The sequence below is a fragment of the Pseudophryne corroboree genome, chromosome 5, assembly GCF_028390025.1.
Source record: "Pseudophryne corroboree isolate aPseCor3 chromosome 5, aPseCor3.hap2, whole genome shotgun sequence".
NCBI lineage: Eukaryota > Metazoa > Chordata > Amphibia > Anura > Myobatrachidae > Pseudophryne > Pseudophryne corroboree.
Window position 1 is genome coordinate 18,278,248 of NC_086448.1, and position 20,739 is coordinate 18,298,986.

General features: G+C 49.2%; 1 protein-coding gene across 1 annotated transcript in view; it reads right to left on the reverse strand.

Moving 5' to 3' along the window:
• Positions 1–4,522: 4,522 nt before the first annotated feature.
• The window catches only part of LOC134927100 (pentraxin fusion protein-like), a 33,310-nt gene continuing 17,093 nt past the window's right edge, over positions 4,523–20,739 (reverse strand). Inside the window, exon 3 of the mRNA XM_063921111.1 lies at positions 4,523–5,075. Coding sequence (XP_063777181.1) covers positions 4,895–5,075 — 181 coding nt within the window. The 3' untranslated portion in view covers positions 4,523–4,894. The remainder of the gene's footprint in view (positions 5,076–20,739) is intronic.

Consider the following 20,739-nt stretch of genomic DNA (forward strand, 5'->3'; position numbering starts at 1 on the left):
TGATTGTTTGTGCCTAGGTATCTGAAGGTCCTTTGTGTGCTCATAACTTAGGGTTTTTCTGGTCAAGCAAGCAGGGGCCCTTATCTTGTTTCATTCTGTTTGAAGACGAAGACCTGTGATTTATCAATCTACTGTCTGTACTTGATGAGTTTTATGAACTTGGTCAGGAAGAGATTCCATGACCAGATGCCTTCTTGAGCATGTTCTATCACCTTTCCTCAAAATAATTTGACACCTCCCTGAATGGCCAGGAGACAGTACCAGTTACACAGGCCCTCCTGTTGGGTAGACCTGTATGACCAGTCCCCTGACTCAGGTTATGCAGTTTAACAAATTACATTTTCCATACAGAATATACATTGATACAATATGCAGTTTGACTAATACCATATTTTGGGATCAGATCACGTGATGGATGTTCAGAATACCCAATGCCCCAAGAGGAAGGTGGAGCCACACACTGAAATGAAGTTTGCAAGTATTTATGCTGCTGAGTTTTGACATATGCTTCTTTTGCACCTATTAATATGCCTTTATTGACTTGTGACTGAAGAACAATTGAACTGTACTGAGATGTATAACGGCAATTAATAATATTTATTTTTGCATCATATACACTGTCATTTGGCGTGCTGGTCTTTTCCGGAAATATTTATGTGACTGTTATGACCAAGCACCATAATATTGGTTTATACAAATACCTGGAAAGTGTGCAATTCTTGCTTCTGTGATTGCACATGCAGATTTTTCGTTTACTGTTCACATATGTGAATATAGGGGCCAATTCAGTAAGGATAGCGGATGCTGCTAATCAGCAGAATTTGGTAACCGTTAGCACGCATACTGACCGGCGCCCCCCCCCCATCCCCCCACCCCTTCCTGCTTCAAGCAGAAATTGCGAACAGCACGCAATTTCTGCTTGTTAGCAGAAATTAAGGATGACTCCTGCCGGCGCAGCTTAGCTGCGGCCGCAGGAGTCCCGGCGTCATTTTTGCTGTCGCAGCGGCTGCGTGTGACGTCACGCAGCCGCTTCGGCTGCACCCCTGACACGTACCCGTTCGCACGTACCAGCCCACCGTTTGGGCTGGCACGCCCCCGCAATGCTCCGTTTCCAGCCAGAAAACAGAGCGTTGCCACCCCCCTCCCGCCCCGCGACCGCCTCTGCCTGATTGACAGGCAGAGGCGATCGTATTTTCTGCGGCCCCCCCGCAGAAAATGTGGGCGCATGCGCAGTAGGGCCTGCTGCGTATGCGCCCGTGACCCCTCAGCAAAAATTCCGTACGAATCGCTACTTGCGATTCATACTGAATTTGCCCCAAAGTTTTGTTTGTATTGGATTCGATATGCATAGATACACATATACGTAACCTGTGTCTGTCCCTACCTGCTCCACTCCTTCTTCCAATGTCCATCCCTGCTGCTGATCCAGTCCCCCATTTACGCTCCTCTCTCTCTTCTGTCCACAACCCCCCTCCACTGCGTTCTACTCGCCAGCCCCTTTACTCTGGGTACACCCATTACCAAATGCTTTATTTCACCTATGCCCCTGTAGTGTCCGCCCAATTTTTATATCAGATTGGGCAGGCACTACACTAATGATTAAAAAATCGTATTAGTCCCATTACCTGATGTCTCAATGTATTTTGTACTGAGAAACAGGTCTGTGGATGACAAATGGTTGGAAAGTTAATTGCTTTGCTGGGAGGTATTCATACACACCAGAAGTCCAGAGACAAAATGCTAATAGCCTTAGAATCCTGAATGGAAGAGTGATCAAGAGGTTGGAGTTTGTATATAACACAGCAGGGGTCAAACAAACAAACCCCTCAGAGACACTATGGGGGTCATTCCGAGTTGTTCGCTAGCTGCTTTCGGTCGCAGCGTGGCGATTAGGTGAAAAAGCGGCACTTCTGCCCATGCGTATGGTGCGCAGTGCGCACGTGCGACGTACTTTCACACAAAACTATGCAGTTTCACACAAGGTCTTGTACGCTTTTCAATCGCACTACTGATCGGTGAATGATTGACAGGAAGTGGGTGTTTCTGGGCGGAAACTGACCGTTTTCGGGGAGTGTGTGTAAAAACGCAGGCGTGCCTGATAAAAACGCAGGAGTGGCTGGGGAAACAGGGGAGTGGCTGGCCGAACGCAGGGCGTGTTTGTGACGTCAAATCAGGAACTAAATAGTCTGAAGTGATCGCTAGCTAGGAGTAAGTTTCGAGCTGCTCAGAAACTGCACAATCTTTTTTTGAAGCAGTTCTGCGATCCTTTCATTCGCACTTCTGCTAAGATACACTCCCAGAGGGCGACGTCCTAGTGTTTGCACTGCTGCTAAAAGCAGCTAGCGAGCGATCAACTCGGAATGAGGGCCTATGACCGGAAGAGTGTGATCTGTTCTTCCTGAGACAAGTTGTAAACACTAGTCCAGGCTGATTACAAGACCAGGTCCAGGGCTTTAAAGCAAGCCATAAAGATGAAAGTAGCCCTGCTAGAATTGCTGAGAAACCCCAAAGTGTAAGCTGAGACTCAATCCAAACTGGTTTTGGGAGGGTTAAAGGAATCCTAAAGAGGTGGGGGCTGGCGGTGAAGCTGAAGCATGGAGGTTTAAATATGGGAAACTCTCTCTGCAAATTGTTCATTGTCATTGAGGTGGGTCCAGTAAGAGACTGCATCCTATAATGATACTAGGTTATGAAGAGAGGCCTCTCTCAATCAGCGTTCGGTACTGCAGGTGACTTGAACGTTGTTTTTCTCCTTATTTTTATTTCTTGAAATTGTGATTACTGATGTGACTATTTACATGATTATATTCTTGTAATCTTTCAGAGTTTCTTTTGAAACTATAAGTTTTGAAGTTTTTACTTGAATTAAAAATATTAATTTTAGTTCTGGATTCTGTGTTTTCACACCAAAACCCAGAGGCTCATGTTACCTATAATTTTTTTTACATATTATTAATTGTGTGTGCGGGTGAGAGCAGAAGCTCACCCTGGGTTTGACCCAAAAGGTACTTCTGTCTGGTAGCAGTTATAGCGTTGATTTTACCACATGTGTTGAAGTAATCAGCAAGGTGTCACGGGCAGAGGTTCTCAGATTGGCATATCTGGGGAATCGCTGCACTGGAATCATGACAGCCCCACTCCCAAGTTCATCAGCGCAGCTTGTGATCCATTTTTTATATTGCACCATAGCTGCACCAGTCGAGGGGAGGAACAATAATGACCTTAAAACTGCAAAAGGGTCGCACCAATTGGTACTACTACGTGTACAGACACTTAAAGTGGGCTCCTCTGTCATTGCAAATTTGGTGGTACACAAGAAAAGGAGATTGCAGCGGCATTTGCACAAAATCCCAGACAGGCGGCTGCCAAGAGACTCTGCTGCATGCAACATAGAATCAGGCCCTTTATGCTCAAAATAATGCCTTAAATTCTGCAATGACTGGCTTCCTGCAACCATGGACACTGGCTACATGCCACCATAGACACTGGCTTCCTGCCACCATAGACATGGTCACCATAGACACTGGCTTCCTGCCACCATAGACACTGGCTTCCTGCCACCATAGACATTGCCACCATAGACACTGGCTTCCTGCCACCATAGACTCTGGCTTCCTGCCACCATAGACACTGGCTTCCTGCCACCATAGACACTGTCACCATAGACTCTGGCTTCCTGCCACCATAGACACTGTCACCATAGACTCTGGCTTCCTGCCACCATAGACACTGTCACCATAGACACTGGCTTCCTGCCACCATAGACACTGCCACCAAAGACTCTGACTTCCTGCCACCATAGACACTGCCACCATAGACACTGGCTTCCTGCCACCATAGACACTGCCACCAAAGACTCTGGCTTCCTGCCACCATAGACACTGCCACCATAGACACTGGCTTCCTGCCACCATAGACACTGCCACCATAGACACTGGCTTCCTGCCATCACAGACACTGCCAGCATAGACACTGGCTTCCTGCCATCACAGACACTGCCAGCATAGACACTGGCTTCCTGCCATCACAGACACTGCCATCATAGACACTGCCATCATAGACACTGGCTTCCTGCCACCATAGACACTGTCACCAAAGACTCTGGCTTCCTGCCACCATAGACACTGCCAGCATAGACACTGGCTTCCTGCCACCATAGGCACTGCCACCATATACAGGAGCTCATTCAGAGCATCAGCGGCCTGCAGCACAGTTTGCATCATCGCTGCGCTGCCAGGGGTCATGATAAAATTGCGGACACATTGTGAGGTGGCGCTACACATGCTGGGTCGGCCCCTAGCATGTGAGGAGATTGACACAGATCTGGCTGCGTATGCAGCAATCTGCGTCCATCTCTGAAGGTCCACAATACACTCCTGCCACCATAGACACGTGACCACACTCTCGCTGTTGGGGGATGACATGCGGCATACACGCTGAAAGGCGGGGAAGATGGCGGCTGGAAGGGACAGCAGGAATCTGTGAGAGCCAATAAGATCCAGAGATTTCAGAGGCCACAAGCTTCAATGCGATAGCTTTAATGTTGTATTTTTATGTGATACAATGTATGATACTTATTAATACACATGTAGGGTTCCAATGTATATGTCAACAGTGTCTAAGTATACAGTCAATATGTCGACACCTTATGGTCAACAAGAACAAAAGGTTGACAGGTAAAAAGTTGACTGTGTCTATAAACTCCAAAAACTTGTCAACCCTTTAACCTTGTTGACTTTTAGTACCTGTCATTCTTAGACACAGTTGACCAGTTACCTGTCGAACGTTTGTCTCTGAGAAACCATTGCATGTCGACCAAATAGGGTTGACCTATTGACTGTCTATCTAGACAGTGTAAATCTATTAATCCACACCCACGTAAATCTTACTAAACCTATTGCTCAGCGACTTCATCTGCTTTCACGTCAGGTGCTTCATTGTGCTTGAAAATCTGAACTTCACACACGTGTAGATATTCCTTGCGGTCACGAATGCGAATGGTAACATGTTCGCCGAGCATTCCATTGCAGCACATTGTGATGATCGGCTTTGAGATATCTGTGATGACTCCGCACCTGAGATATGAGGAAGAAGAGAAAAGTCAGAGATTGAGGAAGGCAGCGGTGGAGTGTCAGTGATGAGGAAGGCAGCGGGGGGAGTGTCAGTGATGAGGAAGGCAGCGGGGGAGTGTCTCCAATGAGGAAGGCAGCGGTGGAGTGTCAGTGATGAGGAAGGCAGCGGGGGAGTGTCAGTGATGAGGAAGGCAGCGATGGAGTGTCAGTGATGAGGAAGGCAGCGGTGGAGTGTCAGTGATGAGGAAGGCAGTGGTGGAGTGTCAGTGATGAGGAAGGCAGCGGTGGAGTGTCAGTGATGAGGAAGGCAGTGGTGGAGTGTCAGTGATGAGGAAGGCAGCGGTGGAGTGTCAGTGATGAGGAAGGCAGCGGTGGAGTGTCAGTGATGAGGAAGGCAGCGGTGGAGTGTCAGCAATGAGGAAGGCAGCGGGGGAGTGTCAGCGATGAGGAAGGCAGCGGTGGAGTGTCAGTGATGAGGAAGGCAGCGGTGGAGTGTCAGTGATGAGGAAGGCAGCGGTGGAGTGTCAGCGATGAGGAAGGCAGCGGGGGAGTGTCAGTGATGAGGAAGGCAGCGGTGGAGTGTCAGTGATGAGGAAGGCAGCGGGGGAGTGTCTCCAATGAGGAAGGCAGCGGTGGAGTGTCAGTGATGAGGAAGGCAGCGGGTGGAGTGTCAGTGATGAGGAAGGCAGTGGTGGAGTGTCAGTGATGAGGAAGGCAGCGGTGGAGTGTCAGTGATGAGGAAGGCAGCGGTGGAGTGTCAGTGATGAGGAAGGCAGAGGTGGAGTGTCAGTGATGAGGAAGGCAGCGGTGGAGTGTCAGCGATGAGGAAGGCAGCGGTGGAGTGTCAGTGATGAGGAAGGCAGAGGTGGAGTGTCAGTGATGAGGAAGGCAGCGGTGGAGTGTCAGTGATGAGGAAGGCAGCGGTGGAGTGTCAGTGATGAGGAAGGCAGCGGTGGAGTGTCAGTGATGAGGAAGGCAGAGGTGGAGTGTCAGTGATGAGGAAGGCAGCGGTGGAGTGTCAGTGATGAGGAAGGCAGCGGTGGAGTGTCAGTGATGAGGAAGGCAGTGGTGGAGTGTCAGTGATGAGGAAGGCAGCGGTGGAGTGTCAGTGATGAGGAAGGCAGAGGTGGAGTGTCAGTGATGAGGAAGGCAGCGGTGGAGTGTCAGTGATGAGGAAGGCAGCGGTGGAGTGTCAGTGATGAGGAAGGCAGCGGTGGAGTGTCAGTGATGAGGAAGGCAGCGGTGGAGTGTCAGTGATGAGGAAGGCAGCGGGGGAGTGTCTCCAATGAGGAAGGCAGCGGTGGAGTGTCAGTGATGAGGAAGGCAGCGGGTGGAGTGTCAGCGATGAGGAAGGCAGCGGGGGAGTGTCAGTGATGAGGAAGGCAGCGGGGGAGTGTCAGTGATGAGAAACGCAGTGGTGGAGTGTCAGTGATGAGGAAGGCAGCGGTGGAGTGTCAGTGATGAGGAAGGCAGCGGTGGAGTGTCAGTGATGAGGAAGGCAGCGGGGGAGTGTCAGTGATGAGGAAGGCAGCGGTGGAGTGTCAGTGATGAGGAAGGCAGCGGGGGAGTGTCAGTGATGAGGAAGGCAGCGGTGGAGTGTCAGTGATGAGGAAGGCAGCGGTGGAGTGTCAGTGATGAGGAAGGCAGAGGTGGAGTGTCAGTGATGAGGAAGGCAGCGGTGGAGTGTCAGTGATGAGGAAGGCAGCGGGGGAGTGTCAGTGATGAGGAAGGCAGCGGTGGAGTGTCAGTGATGAGGAAGGCAGCGGGGGAGTGTCAGTGATGAGGAAGGCAGCGGTGGAGTGTCAGTGATGAGGAAGGCAGCGGTGGAGTGTCAGTGATGAGGAAGGCAGCGGGGGAGTGTCAGTGATGAGAAACGCAGTGGTGGAGTGTCAGTGATGAGGAAGGCAGCGGTGGAGTGTCAGCGATGAGGAAGGCAGCGGTGGAGTGTCAGTGATGAGGAAGGCAGCGGTGGAGTGTCAGTGATGAGGAAGGCAGCGGTGGAGTGTCAGTGATGAGGAAGGCAGCGGGGGAGTGTCAGTGATGAGAAACGCGGTGGTGGAGTGTCAGTGATGAGGAAGGCAGCGGTGGAGTGTCAGCGATGAGGAAGGCAGCGGTGGAGTGTCAGTGATGAGGAAGGCAGCGGTGGAGTGTCAGTGATGAGGAAGGCAGCGGTGGAGTGTCAGAGATGAGGAAGGCAGCGGTGGAGTGTCAGTGATGAGGAAGGCAGCGGGGGAGTGTCAGCGATGAGGAAGGCAGCGGTGGAGTGTCAGTGATGAGGAAGGCAGCGGTGGAGTGTCAGTGATGAGGAAGGCAGCGGTGGAGTGTCAGTGATGAGGAAGGCAGAGGTGGAGTGTCAGTGATGAGGAAGGCAGCGGTGGAGTGTCAGTGATGAGGAAGGCAGCGGTGGAGTGTCAGTGATGAGGAAGGCAGCGTTGGAGTGTCAGTGATGAGGAAGGCAGCGGTGGAGTGTCAGTGATGAGGAAGGCAGCGGTGAAGTGTCAGTGATGAGGAAGGCAGCGGTGGAGTGTCAGTGATGAGGAAGGCAGAGGTGGAGTGTCAGTGATGAGGAAGGCAGCGGTGGAGTGTCAGTGATGAGGAAGGCAGCGGTGGAGTGTCAGCGATGAGGAAGGCAGAGGTGGAGTGTCAGTGATGAGAAATGCAGTGGTGGAGTGTCAGTGATGAGGAAGACAGCGGTGGAGTGTTAGTGATGAGGAAGGCAGCGGGGGAGTGTCTCCAATGAGGAAGGCAGCGGTGGAGTGTCAGTGATGAGGAAGGCAGCGGTGGAGTGTCAGTGATGAGGAAGGCAGCGGGGGAGTGTCTCCAATGAGGAAGGCAGCGGTGGAGTGTCAGTGATGAGGAAGGCAGCGGTGGAGTGTCAGTGATGAGGAAGGCAGCGGTGGAGTGTCAGTGATGAGGAAGGCAGCGGTGGAGTGTCAGTGATGAGAAATGCAGTGGTGGAGTGTCAGTAATGAGGAAGGCAGCGGGGGAGTGTCAGTGATGAGGAAGGCAGCGGTGGAGTGTCAGTAATGAGGAAGGCAGCGGGGGAGTGTCAGTGATGAGGAAGGCAGCGGTGGAGTGTCAGTGATGAGGAAGGCAGCGGTGGAGTGTCAGTGATGAGGAAGGCAGCGGTGGAGTGTCAGTGATGAGGAAGGCAGCGGTGGAGTGTCAGTGATGAGGAAGGCAGCGGTGGAGTGTCAGTGATGAGGAAGGCAGCGGTGGAGTGTCAGTGATGAGGAAGGCAGAGGTGGAGTGTCAGTGATGAGGAAGGCAGCGGTGGAGTGTCAGTGATGAGGAAGGCAGCGGTGGAGTGTCAGTGATGAGGAAGGCAGCGGTGGAGTGTCAGTGATGAGGAAGGCAGCGGTGGAGTGTCAGTGATGAGGAAGGCAGCAGTGGAGTGTCAGTGATGAGGAAGGCAGCGGGGGAGTGTCAGTGATGAGGAAGGCAGAGGTGGAGTGTCAGTGATGAGGAAGGCAGCGGTGGAGTGTCAGTGATGAGGAAGGCAGAGGTGGAGTGTCAGTGATGAGGAAGGCAGAGGTGGAGTGTCAGTGATGAGGAAGGCAGCGGGGGGAGTGTCAGTGATGAGGAAGGCAGCGGTGGAGTGTCAGTGATGAGGAAGGCAGAGGTGGAGTGTCAGCGATGAGGAAGGCAGCGGTGGAGTGTCAGTGATGAGGAAGGCAGCGGGGGAGTGTCAGTGATGAGGAAGGCAGCGGTGGAGTGTCAGTGATGAGGAAGGCAGCGGTGGAGTGTCAGTGATGAGAAATGCAGTGGTAGAGTGTCAGTGATGAGGAAGGCAGCGGGGGAGTGTCAGTGATGAGGAAGGCAGCGGTGGAGTGTCAGTGATGAGAAATGCAGTGGTGGAGTGTTAGTGATGAGGAAGGCAGAGGTGGAGTGTTAGTGATGAGGAAGGCAGCAGGGGAGTGTCAGTGATGAGGAAGGCAGCGGGGGAGTGTCAGTGATGAGGAAGGCAGCGGTGGAGTGTCAGTGATGAGAAATGCAGTGGTGGAGTGTTAGTGATGAGGAAGGCAGAGGTGGAGTGTTAGTGATGAGGAAGGCAGAGGTGGAGTGTCAGTGATGAGGAAGGCAGCGGTGGAGTGTCAGTGATGAGGAAGGCAGCGGTGGAGTGTCAGTGATGAGGAAGGCAGCGGTGGAGTGTCAGTGATGAGGAAGGCAGAGGTGGAGTGTCAGTGATGAGGAAGGCAGCGGTGGAGTGTCAGTGATGAGAAATGCAGTGGTGGAGTGTTAGTGATGAGGAAGGCAGCGGGGGAGTGTCAGTGATGAGGAAGGCAGAGGTGGAGTGTCAGTGATGAGGAAGGCAGCGGTGGAGTGTCAGTGATGAGGAAGGCAGAGGTGGAGTGTCAGTGATGAGGAAGGCAGCGGTGGAGTGTCAGTGATGAGGAAGGCAGCAGTGGAGTGTCAGTGATGAGGAAGGCAGCGGGGGAGTGTCAGTGATGAGGAAGGCAGAGGTGGAGTGTCAGTGATGAGGAAGGCAGCGGTGGAGTGTCAGTGATGAGGAAGGCAGAGGTGGAGTGTCAGTGATGAGGAAGGCAGAGGTGGAGTGTCAGTGATGAGGAAGGCAGCGGGGGGAGTGTCAGTGATGAGGAAGGCAGCGGTGGAGTGTCAGTGATGAGGAAGGCAGAGGTGGAGTGTCAGCGATGAGGAAGGCAGCGGTGGAGTGTCAGTGATGAGGAAGGCAGCGGGGGAGTGTCAGTGATGAGGAAGGCAGCGGTGGAGTGTCAGTGATGAGGAAGGCAGCGGGGGAGTGTCAGTGATGAGGAAGGCAGAGGTGGAGTGTTAGTGATGAGGAAGGCAGCAGGGGAGTGTCAGTGATGAGGAAGGCAGCGGGGGAGTGTCAGTGATGAGGAAGGCAGCGGTGGAGTGTCAGTGATGAGAAATGCAGTGGTGGAGTGTTAGTGATGAGGAAGGCAGAGGTGGAGTGTTAGTGATGAGGAAGGCAGAGGTGGAGTGTCAGTGATGAGGAAGGCAGCGGTGGAGTGTCAGTGATGAGGAAGGCAGCGGTGGAGTGTCAGTGATGAGGAAGGCAGCGGTGGAGTGTCAGTGATGAGGAAGGCAGAGGTGGAGTGTCAGTGATGAGGAAGGCAGCGGTGGAGTGTCAGTGATGAGAAATGCAGTGGTGGAGTGTTAGTGATGAGGAAGGCAGCGGGGGAGTGTCAGTGATGAGGAAGGCAGAGGTGGAGTGTCAGTGATGAGGAAGGCAGCGGTGGAGTGTCAGTGATGAGGAAGGCAGAGGTGGAGTGTCAGTGATGAGGAAGGCAGCGGTGGAGTGTCAGTGATGAGAAAGGCAGAAGTGGAGTGTCAGTGATGAGGAAGGCAGCGGTGGAGTGTCAGTGATGAGGAAGGCAGAGGTGGAGTGTCAGTGATGAGGAAGGCAGCGGGGGAGTGTCAGTGATGAGGAAGGCAGAGGTGGAGTGTCAGTGATGAGGAAGGCAGAGGTGGAGTGTCAGTGATGAGGAAGGCAGAGGTGGAGTGTCAGTGATGAGGAAGGCAGCGGTGGAGTGTCAGTGATGAGGAAGGCAGAGGTGGAGTGTCAGTGATGAGGAAGGCAGCGGTGGAGTGTCAGTGATGAGGAAGGCAGCGGTGGAGTGTCAGTGATGAGGAAGGCAGAGGTGGAGTGTCAGTGATGAGGAAGGCAGCGGTGGAGTGTCAGTGATGAGGAAGGCAGCGGGGGAGTGTCAGTGATGAGGAAGGCAGAGGTGGAGTGTCAGTGATGAGGAAGGCAGCGGTGGAGTGTCAGTGATGAGGAAGGCAGCGGAGGAGTGTCAGTGATGAGGAAGGCAGCGGTGGAGTGTTAGCGATGAGGAAGGCAGCGGTGGAGTGTCAGTGATGAGGAAGGCAGCGGTGGAGTGTCAGTGATGAGGAAGGCAGAGGTGGAGTGTCAGTGACGAGTAAGGCAGAGGTGGAGTGTCAGTGATGAGGAAGGCAGCGGTGGAGTGTCAGTGATGAGGAAGGCAGCGGTGGAGTGTCAGTAATGAGGAAGGCAGCGGGGGAGTGTCAGTGATGAGGAAGGCAGAGGTGGAGTGTCAGTGATGAGGAAGGCAGAGGTGGAGTGTCAGTGATGAGGAAGGCAGCGGTGGAGTGTCAGTGATGAGGAAGGCAGCGGTGGAGTGTCAGTGATGAGAAACGCAGTGGTGGAATGTCAGTGTTTCAGCAATGTGACACGCCAAGTGCGAGATATAAGTATCCACCTAACTTTCCTTCATATGACCGTATGTTGGGCTAGAATTTCTAAGTGGCGGGTGTGGTGTTGATTAGAACAGTCCAGAATAAGGTGTAATTGCCAGCTTTTACTAAAGAGCGGTTTTGAGGTCTAAACATAACTGAAGGGTTAAACATGCTATATGAACTGTTATGTGCTTGAATAGACACGTACGCACTCTCTACAGGATGCCCTTGTCTGTTCATACAATATAAGGCTTGTTTGTGTCTTATCTTCAAGGACAGTTACATACCAGATCAAACCTGTTACTTCTATTTCTGTGTGTTACTAAATATCCTGCATGTAATGTCGTATGCTACTTCTATTTATCCAATCATATGCTTGCACATATTGTATACACCCATGTTTCTTATCTATATAGTACGCTGTAATTTTTACAATAAACAGAGTGATTCTTAACTACAGCTGCGTGCTTACTCTTTGTGTTAAGAGTTACTCTCACGGGTACCTAAGGGGTCATCAAATCGAGGTGGTTCAGAGATATAATCCTTACAGTTTGGGGGCTCGTAGCCGGAATCTAGGCGATCGTCCCCTGCCCGGTAAGATAGAGAATTTTATTGTCTGTCTTTTCCGTTCAGGGATTGCGATTACTACTAGATCTGAACTCATTTCGTGTTCCGGGAACACGTGACAAGAAATACAATCCAAGTCCGGGACTTGGCAGAAAAGAAACTTGTTTTCTTAAAGGCGCCGGGCGCCACATAAAGGTATCAGGGATACCATAGAAGGACCAGGGGTCCATATAATCTTTAAAGGCAAAGGTATCAGGGATACCATAGAAGGACCAGGGGTCCATATAATCTTTAAAGGCACAGGTATCCGGGATACCATAGATGGACCAGGGGTCCAAATAACAACGCCTCCTCGATTTGATCACCTAAATATTTGTATGTCTGTCTTATAAGTACTCATATTGTAATTTTTCTATTAAGGACACTCAGTGAACGGGTGGTAAGTGCACGGACACTGAGTGCCAGAGGACATTGTTGTTTACAGTGATTTTAAGTACATTTGAAAGTTGATTTGTAACAAATAACATTGTCCACGATTGCAGAGATATTAATTGTACGGGTGGTAAGTGTACGTACATTTGGTATCACAAGTTGTACTGTTGTTGTTTTCTGTTCCCGGTAGTTTGTGTAGGAAATATGCACTCCCACATGTTACCAATGATCTATGATCAGATCAGCTGAATGCATACATAGACTATTGTTCCCCTTCCCTGTTATTTGTGAATTCTTTTAGAAATATATTGCGTGGGTGGTAAGTGTACACGCACTATATGACACTGTGTTTGGAACAATCTATGTTTTTTTTTATGATAAAGATTGTTATTAATTCAGTTTAGACACGTTAGTTACTTATTGGTAATATGGGATCAGATCAGAGTAAAGAGACTGAATACCCCCCTCCCCTCCCGGGAGAGACCTGCAAGGAATATGTTGCTCGTGTCTCCCCTACAAATTACTACCTTGTTAACCCCTGGCTAGACAATTTAGTGGGATGAACTGAGTGAACATCTGGACGCAGTGTTTAAAACCCGCTCGTCCCTAACAGTAGCTTGCAAACAGAAACCTAGTGAGAATGTGACTGAATTCTGGAAGAGATTTAAAAAAATGCTGGTCAGAGGAAGCAGGTCTCACCCTAGTAAATACTGACAGCTTACTTATTTCCACATTTATAAACAACCTACTGCCTTCTGTGACCTTGACAGTAAAACAAAGTGTTTCTAGTTGGACCTCAGACAACATTGAGGAATTCAGTAAACATTTATATGAGAAGGAAGCAGCAGGCTGTTTTGACATTAAAAAGACTACTCAAAACGTACTGACCCACAGTTTTCAGAACCTCCGGAGGCAACACAGGAACCCTCGCCCCCAGCGGGACACCCCACATAATAGGGGTCCCCCTGCACCTCCAAACAGACGACATACATCCTGCTTTAACTGTGGCAAGGATGGACACTGGGCTAGGGACTGCCCCTACCCCCTTAACAAACCTAGGCAGCCATCAACTGAATCTGCCCCCCTTAGCAACGTTCCCAGGGACCCCCCAAGGTTCCAGATTGACTGGTAGGGACAGCCCCGCTGACGGGGCCCGGAGGAGGGTGTCCCGACTTTCATGCAATAAGAATCAATGGGATACCCACAAAAGCTTACTCCACTGTACCTATCCCTATTGACACACCACGGGGACATTACATAGGGACTCACTCATTCACTGTCATACCTGACTGTCCAGTTAACTTGCTGGGAGGAGACCTCCTTACTGAACTACAGATAACCATCACCCCTACTGGTGGGGGTATGGACATAACCTCACCACACTTCCCCGTGCTCACTGAGACCACTGAACTAGATACAATAGACCCCCTTGTGTGGGCAGAAGGTCCCTTCGACACAGGACTGATATCTTGCACACCATACAAGGCCACACTCAAACCAGACTCACAGCCAGTGTACCACAAACAGTACCCTTTGTCACAAGAAAAGATAGAGGGTCTTAGACCCATGGTACAACAATTTTTAAAGCAAGGCATTCTCAAACATGTAGTATCCCCATACTGCACACCAGTTAACCCTGTAGCTAAATCAGATGGGACTATAAGGTTTGTACAAGATCTTAGGGCAATTAATCAGCTAATTGTTCCCATTGCACCTATTGTACCTGATGTAAACTCACTCATCTCAGCCATCCCTGTACACGCTGCATTTTTCCCAGTAATTGATTTAAAAAAATGCATTTTTCAGCATACCAGTGGACCCTCAGACACAATTACTTTTTGCTTTTTCTTTTGAGGGCAAGCAGTTCCCTGGCACCCCCCCTATGGTTCTGTCCTGCTACAGTATGCAGATGATCTGCTTCTCTGTAGTCAAACGGAGGAGGCCTGCCGAGAGGATGGTATATCACTGTTAAACTGGCTCTGTGAATGTGTCTAAAACAAAAATGCAATGGTGTAAAAAGCATGTCGATTATTTGGGTTTTGTACTCACAGAGGGAGAAAGGAAAATCAGTCCACAACGCATTCAGTCTGTATTGGGCCTGGTCACCCCAACTACTCAGAAGGAAATGCTATCCTTTCTGGGCATGATTAATTATTGCAGACAGTGGATATCTGATTGTTCCTACTATGACAATATCTTGAGACAAGCCACTCTCAATGACAAACCTAAACAGATTCAATGGTCACAAGAAATGTTAACTGCATATGAAAGTCTAAAATGTATGTTGGTAAAAAGTCCGGCACTGGGCCTCCCAAACTATGTACTGCCGTTTCATTTATATGCAAGGGACAACTGTAAAACCATGGCGGGGGTACTGACTCAATTTCATGGAGGCAAGCTGCACCCCGTGGCATTCTTTTCCAAAGTAATGCCTGTGTCGGTCCAAGGTATGCCTGCCTGTCTTCGGGCACTAGCGGCCTGTGCAATGGTAGCTGAAATGGCAACTACACTCACCCTAGGACACACCACTGTACTTCACACAACCCATGATGTTTTGGCCATTCTTAAAGGATTACATACACAACACATGTCTGCCCAACGCCTTAGTGGCTATGAAGTACAATTGCTGGGAAATCCCTCCCTCACCATCAAGTATGCTAATACAACTTCAGGTCCTGCCCCTATTCTAAACGCTCTTCTTGGTCTCAAAGGTCCCCAAGATGACTTGCCCGACGACCATGACTGCTGTCTGACCATAGAGACTGAGACATCTCCCAGACTGGACATGTCCCCCATACCTGTTCCTGGCTCTGACCATGTTTCTGTTGACGGCTCTTGTGCTAGACCAAATGACTCCACATACCCAGCCATGGCCGTCATAACCCCACCCATGATAGATGATCAGTATCTATTTACTGAACTCCAAGTTTCTGCCTCCCCCAAAGATTTAGCTGATTGGTTGTTTCCAATAATGCAGAAGAATCCTAAAACAGGATTAATCTGCAAAGAGGGGAAACCATGTATACCTCAAGCAAGCCCTCCCTATCATACTAGCAGAAATCAGAATAACTCCCCAGAAAACCCTAGGTTATTCACCTTTTGAAATACTCATGGGAAGACCCTTCCCCACACCCTGGGCTAAGAAACCATTAGTAGTACAGGAAGGAGACTTAGAGCTCATAAGGGAAGAATACGTCAGGTCCCTCATAACAAAACTAGATGAGATTGAACATAAGGTTGCTTGTAAAAATCCTTCTAACCCACAGGAACCAGCACATCCTTTCCAGGTCGGAGACAAGGTCATTGTGAAAGTGCTCCCCAGGAACAAAGGTCCAGGAGATTTTGCCTATGGTCCAGAGACAGAAGTTGTAGCAGTGACCAGAACAGCTGTCCTTACTGAGGAGGGGCCCACCTGGATCCATGCATCCCGAGTAAAGAAGATACCCAGCCCAAACCGCGAAGCAAGTCCAGGAGAGGTACTAACGGGGGCAGACAGCCCTGACCTCCAACGAGGAGAGGTACTAACGGGGGCAGACAGCCCTGACCTCCAACCAAGATGACCTCACACATGGAGAAGATGATTGTGAACCACGGACCCCGCTGGGCATGTGTTATCCTAACCCTCATCACAGTCCTAACACTTCCCTGTAGAACTGAGGTTGACATCTCACAAAAGGAAGGGGTGACCACCTTATGGTATAACTCCTCCAACACACACGTAGCCACCTATGTCTTAGATTACTTTATGTTCTCCAAGCTTGCTGAAGCAAAACACTCTATACACAAAAAAAAGAAAATCAGGAATATCTGAGACAGTTTATATTTGTGTTACTGATTCATGGTGGGGATACAACTGTGATTCCTGGGGATCTGTGGGGTGGAACACAGGAATTGACTGGGGGTACAGACCATCAGATGCCTTATATAGATGGAGCCAACCTGGTGGAATACCTCTACTCTCTAGAATGTCTATCTTTAAGATGGACGAGGGCCCAAGTGCATATAGGTTCAGATTAAACATAGAACGCCCCAGCAGAGCAGATAAAGGTACCTATGTAGTTGGAATATGGTGGGGAACAGGGTACTATAGCGAAAGGCAAAGCTTTCATTTATGGGACATGTTTAACAATCCAGCGTATCAGTCTAAGGCTATCCCCCAAGGTAAACCCCTAAGGCCTCATATAGCTACCTTCAAGGATATGATAGCCATTAACAATCCCACCTTTGAAGACATCCTAGCTATTGAAACTGGTTTCTCTGACATCAATTTCTGGTTAGAATGGATGAAATATAGCGCCAATAAACATAATAAAAGTAACTGCTATGTTTGTGGCAGATCTAGGCCTCACCTAGGCACCGTGCCCCTTAATATACCCCTAGAGCAGGAAAGTTGTTTTTTCAGCCTTTACAACGGCAGCAAAACCAATGACAGCCAATGTGAAATGTGGAAAAAGGAATACCCCATACTCTCAAAAAACCCCAACCCTGGTAACACAATAACTATATACCCAGGTAACTACACCTGCTACAACTCCACTAGCCACTCTGGTAAGGATTTTAAAAATTTTCCTCCTGGATACTGCTCAGAAACACGTAACACCATCCTAGTTAATCAAACCAAGTCCCTAGGGGACATTTATTATATCTGTGGAGATTTAAAACTCAGAACTAGATTAAATATCCCATGGAAAGGTCAATGTGCCTTAGCCAAAATAATTATGCCATTACACATACTCCCAACTAATGAAGGTTCCCCTACCTCAAACACTGCTCCCACACATAGAAGAAAAAGGGAAACTCCAATAGGTAGCTTCGATCCACATGTTTATATTGACACAATTGGGGTCCCAAGAGGGGTGCCAGACGAATTCAAAGCTAGAGATGAAGTAGCTGCAGGATTTGAATCCTTAATCCCTATAATAACTGTCAATAAAAATGTTGCATGGATCAATTATATCTACTATAACCAACAGAGATTCATTAATGATACCAAAGTTGCACTCAAAGGTATAGCTGAACAATTAGAAGCCACCTCCCAAATGGTAAAGTTACCCTAGCCATAAAAAAACTAGATGATTTATCCATAGAGCTAAAAAAGAAATTCTGGTATTGACAACCCCTGGAGCCAATACTTTGATTGGTTTGAAAATTGGAAACAGGGTCTTGTTCAACTAGGAATCTACATATTGATTGTGATAGCAATTTTTTGTGTTGTTTTCTTTTGCATTATACCCTGCTGCAGAAAACTCGCCACAAAAGGTATTGAAAACTCGCTTATGTATGAAGCCGTCCTTACAATCCCTCCTAACTCCCCTGCAGCCTATAAGCAATACCTAACTGAATATAGAAATAAAAAGCTCCATGTAAAGAATCATGTTATATAAATATATGATTCTAAGAGGGGATTGAAGGGTTAAACATGCTATATGAACTGTTATGTGCTTGAATAGACACGTACGCACTCTCTACAGGATGCCCTTGTCTGTTCATACAATATAAGGCTTGTTTGTGTCTTATCTTCAAGGACAGTTACATACCAGATCAAACCTGTTACTTCTATTTCTGTGTGTTACTAAATATCCTGCATGTAATGTCGTATGCTACTTCTATTTATCCAATCATATGCTTGCACATATTGTATACACCCATGTTTCTTATCTATATAGTACGCTGTAATTTTTACAATAAACAGAGTGATTCTTAACTACAGCTGCGTGCTTACTCTTTGTGTTAAGAGTTACTCTCACGGGTACCTAAGGGGTCATCAAATCGAGGTGGTTCAGAGATATAATCCTTACAATAACCAACGTCCACCCCTGTCGTGTTAGAAATGGCAGACCACTTCTTAATTGTGCTATTGCTATTGAAAGCTGTAAGTGTATTTATAATGGGTGCAAGGTGACCCCTTGGTCTACACATTGGCCCCTTGGTCTACACACTCTGTACCCAGAATATAACTACATGGTGCAGGCAAGAGAGTCCCTCTTCCTATGAGCCACCAGCTTGTCAGTGATATCTTCGGAAAAATGGCGTCTCACAGTGAAAGCAAAGGGGCACAGTGCAAGGACCTTTGATATCTTGTGAGTATGCACCAACATCCCATATATCTTGGGAAGATGGTGCCGTGTAGGAGGGTGGACCCACTTGCCAGATAGGTACTACGTGGAATGGCAGGGCTGCTGCAAAGAGAAGAGGGGAAGGGGGGTACCTGACGCGGGTCTTAACAAGAGATATGTCCCTTTTCAAAGCACCATTCGAATTATGGGGGTCATTCCGAGTTGTTCGCTCGGTAAATTTCTTCGCATCGCAGCGATTTTCCGCTTAGTGCGCATGCGCAATGTCCGCACTGCGACTGCGCCAAGTAAATTTGCTATGCAGTTAGGAATTTTACTCACGGTTTTTTCTTCGTTCTGGTGATCGTAATGTGTTTGACAGGAAGTGGGTGTTTCTGGGCGGAAACTGGCCGTTTTATGGGAGTGTGTGAAAAAACGCTACCGTTTCTGGGAAAAACGCGGGAGTGGCTGGAGAAACGGAGGAGTGTCTGGGCGAACGCTGGGTGTGTTTGTGACGTCAAACCAGGAACGACAAGCACTGAACTGATCGCACTGGCAGAGTAAGTCTCGAGCTACTCAGAAACTGCACAGAGAAGTCTTTTCGCAATATTGCGAATCTTTCGTTCGCAATTTTGATAAGCTAAGATTCACTCCCAGTAGGCGGCGGCTTAGCGTGTGCAAAGCTGCTAAAAGCAGCTTGCGAGCGAACAACTCGGAATGACCCCCTATATCTAAAGAAACAGTCAGACTGTATATCCTGGCCTCCTCCTCTGTCACTATGTGGGCCTGTGAGGAGTGTAAATAGAGGAGGTGGTGGAGGACAGTAGTAGGAGATAGATACAGCCTGTATATCCTGGCCTCCTCCTCTGTCACTGTGTGGGCCTGTGAGGAGTGTAAATAGAGGAGGTGGTGGAGGACAGTAGTAGGAGATAGATACAACCTGTATATCCTGGCCTCCTCCTCTGTCACTGTGTGGGCCTGTGATGAGTGTAAGTAGAGGAGGAGATGGAGGACAGTAGTAGGAGATAGATACAACCTGTATATCCTGGCCTCCTCCTCAGTCACTGTGTGGGCCTGTGAGGATGGTAAGTAGAGGAGATGGAGGACAGTAGTAGGAGATAGCTAGAGCCTGTATATCCTGGCCTCCTCCTCTGTCACTGTGTGGGCCTGTGAGTAGTGTAAGTAGAGGAGGAGGTGGAGGACAGTAGTAGGAGATAGATACAACCTGTATATCCTGGCCTCCTCCTCTGTCACTGTGTGGGCCTGTGAGGAGTGTAAATAGAGGAGGTGGTGGAGGACAGTAGTAGGAGATAGATACAACCTGTATATCCTGGCCTCCTCCTCTGTCACTGTGTGGGCCTGTGATGAGTGTAAGTAGAGGAGGAGATGGAGGACAGTAGTAGGAGATAGATACAACCTGTATATCCTGGCCTCCTCCTCTGTCACTGTGTGGGCCTGTGAGGATGGTAAGTAGAGGAGATGGAGGACAGTAGTAGGAGATAGCTAGAGCCTGTATATCCTGGCCTCCTCCTCTGTCACTGTGTGGGCCTGTGAGTAGTGTAAGTAGAGGAGGAGGTGGAGGACAGTAGTAGGAGATAGATACAACCTGTATATCCTGGCCTCCTCCTCTGTCACTGTGTGGGCCTGTGAGTAGTGTAAGTAGAGGAGGAGATGGAGGACAGTAGTAGGAGATAGATACAACCTGTATATCCTGGCCTCCTCCTCTGCAACTGTGTGGGCCTGTGAGGATGGTAAGTAGAGGAGGAGATGGAGGACAGTAGTAGAAGATAGATACAACCTGTATATCCTGGCCTCCTCCTCTGTCACTGTGTGGGCCTGTGAGGAGTGTAAGTAGAGGAGGAGATGGAGGACAGTAGTAGGAGATAGATACAGCCTGTATATCCTGGCCTCCTCCTCTGTCACTGTGTGGGCCTGTGAGTAGTGTAAGTAGAGGAGGAGATGGAGGACAGTAGTAGGAGATGGATACAACCTGTATATCCTGTCCTCCTCCTCTGTCACTGTGTGGGCCTGTGAGTAGTGTAAGTAGAGGAGGAGATGGAGGACAGTAGTAGGAGATGGATACAGCCTGTATATCCTGGCCTCCTCCTCTGTCACTGTGTGGGCCTGTGAGTAGTGTAAGTAGAGGAGGAGATGGAGGACAGTAGTAGAAGATAGATACAGCCTGTATATCCTGGCCTCCTACTCTGTCACTGTGTGGGCCTGTGAGTAGTGTAAGTAGAGGAGGAGATGGAGGACAGTAGTAGGAGATGGATACAACCTGTATATCCTGGCCTCCTCCTCTGTCACTGTGTGGGCCTGTGAGTAGTGTAAGTAGAGGAGGAGATGGAGGACAGTAGTAGGAGATAGATACAGCCTGTATATCCTGGCCTCCTCCTCTGTCACTGTGTGGGCCTGTGAGGATGGTAAGTAGAGGA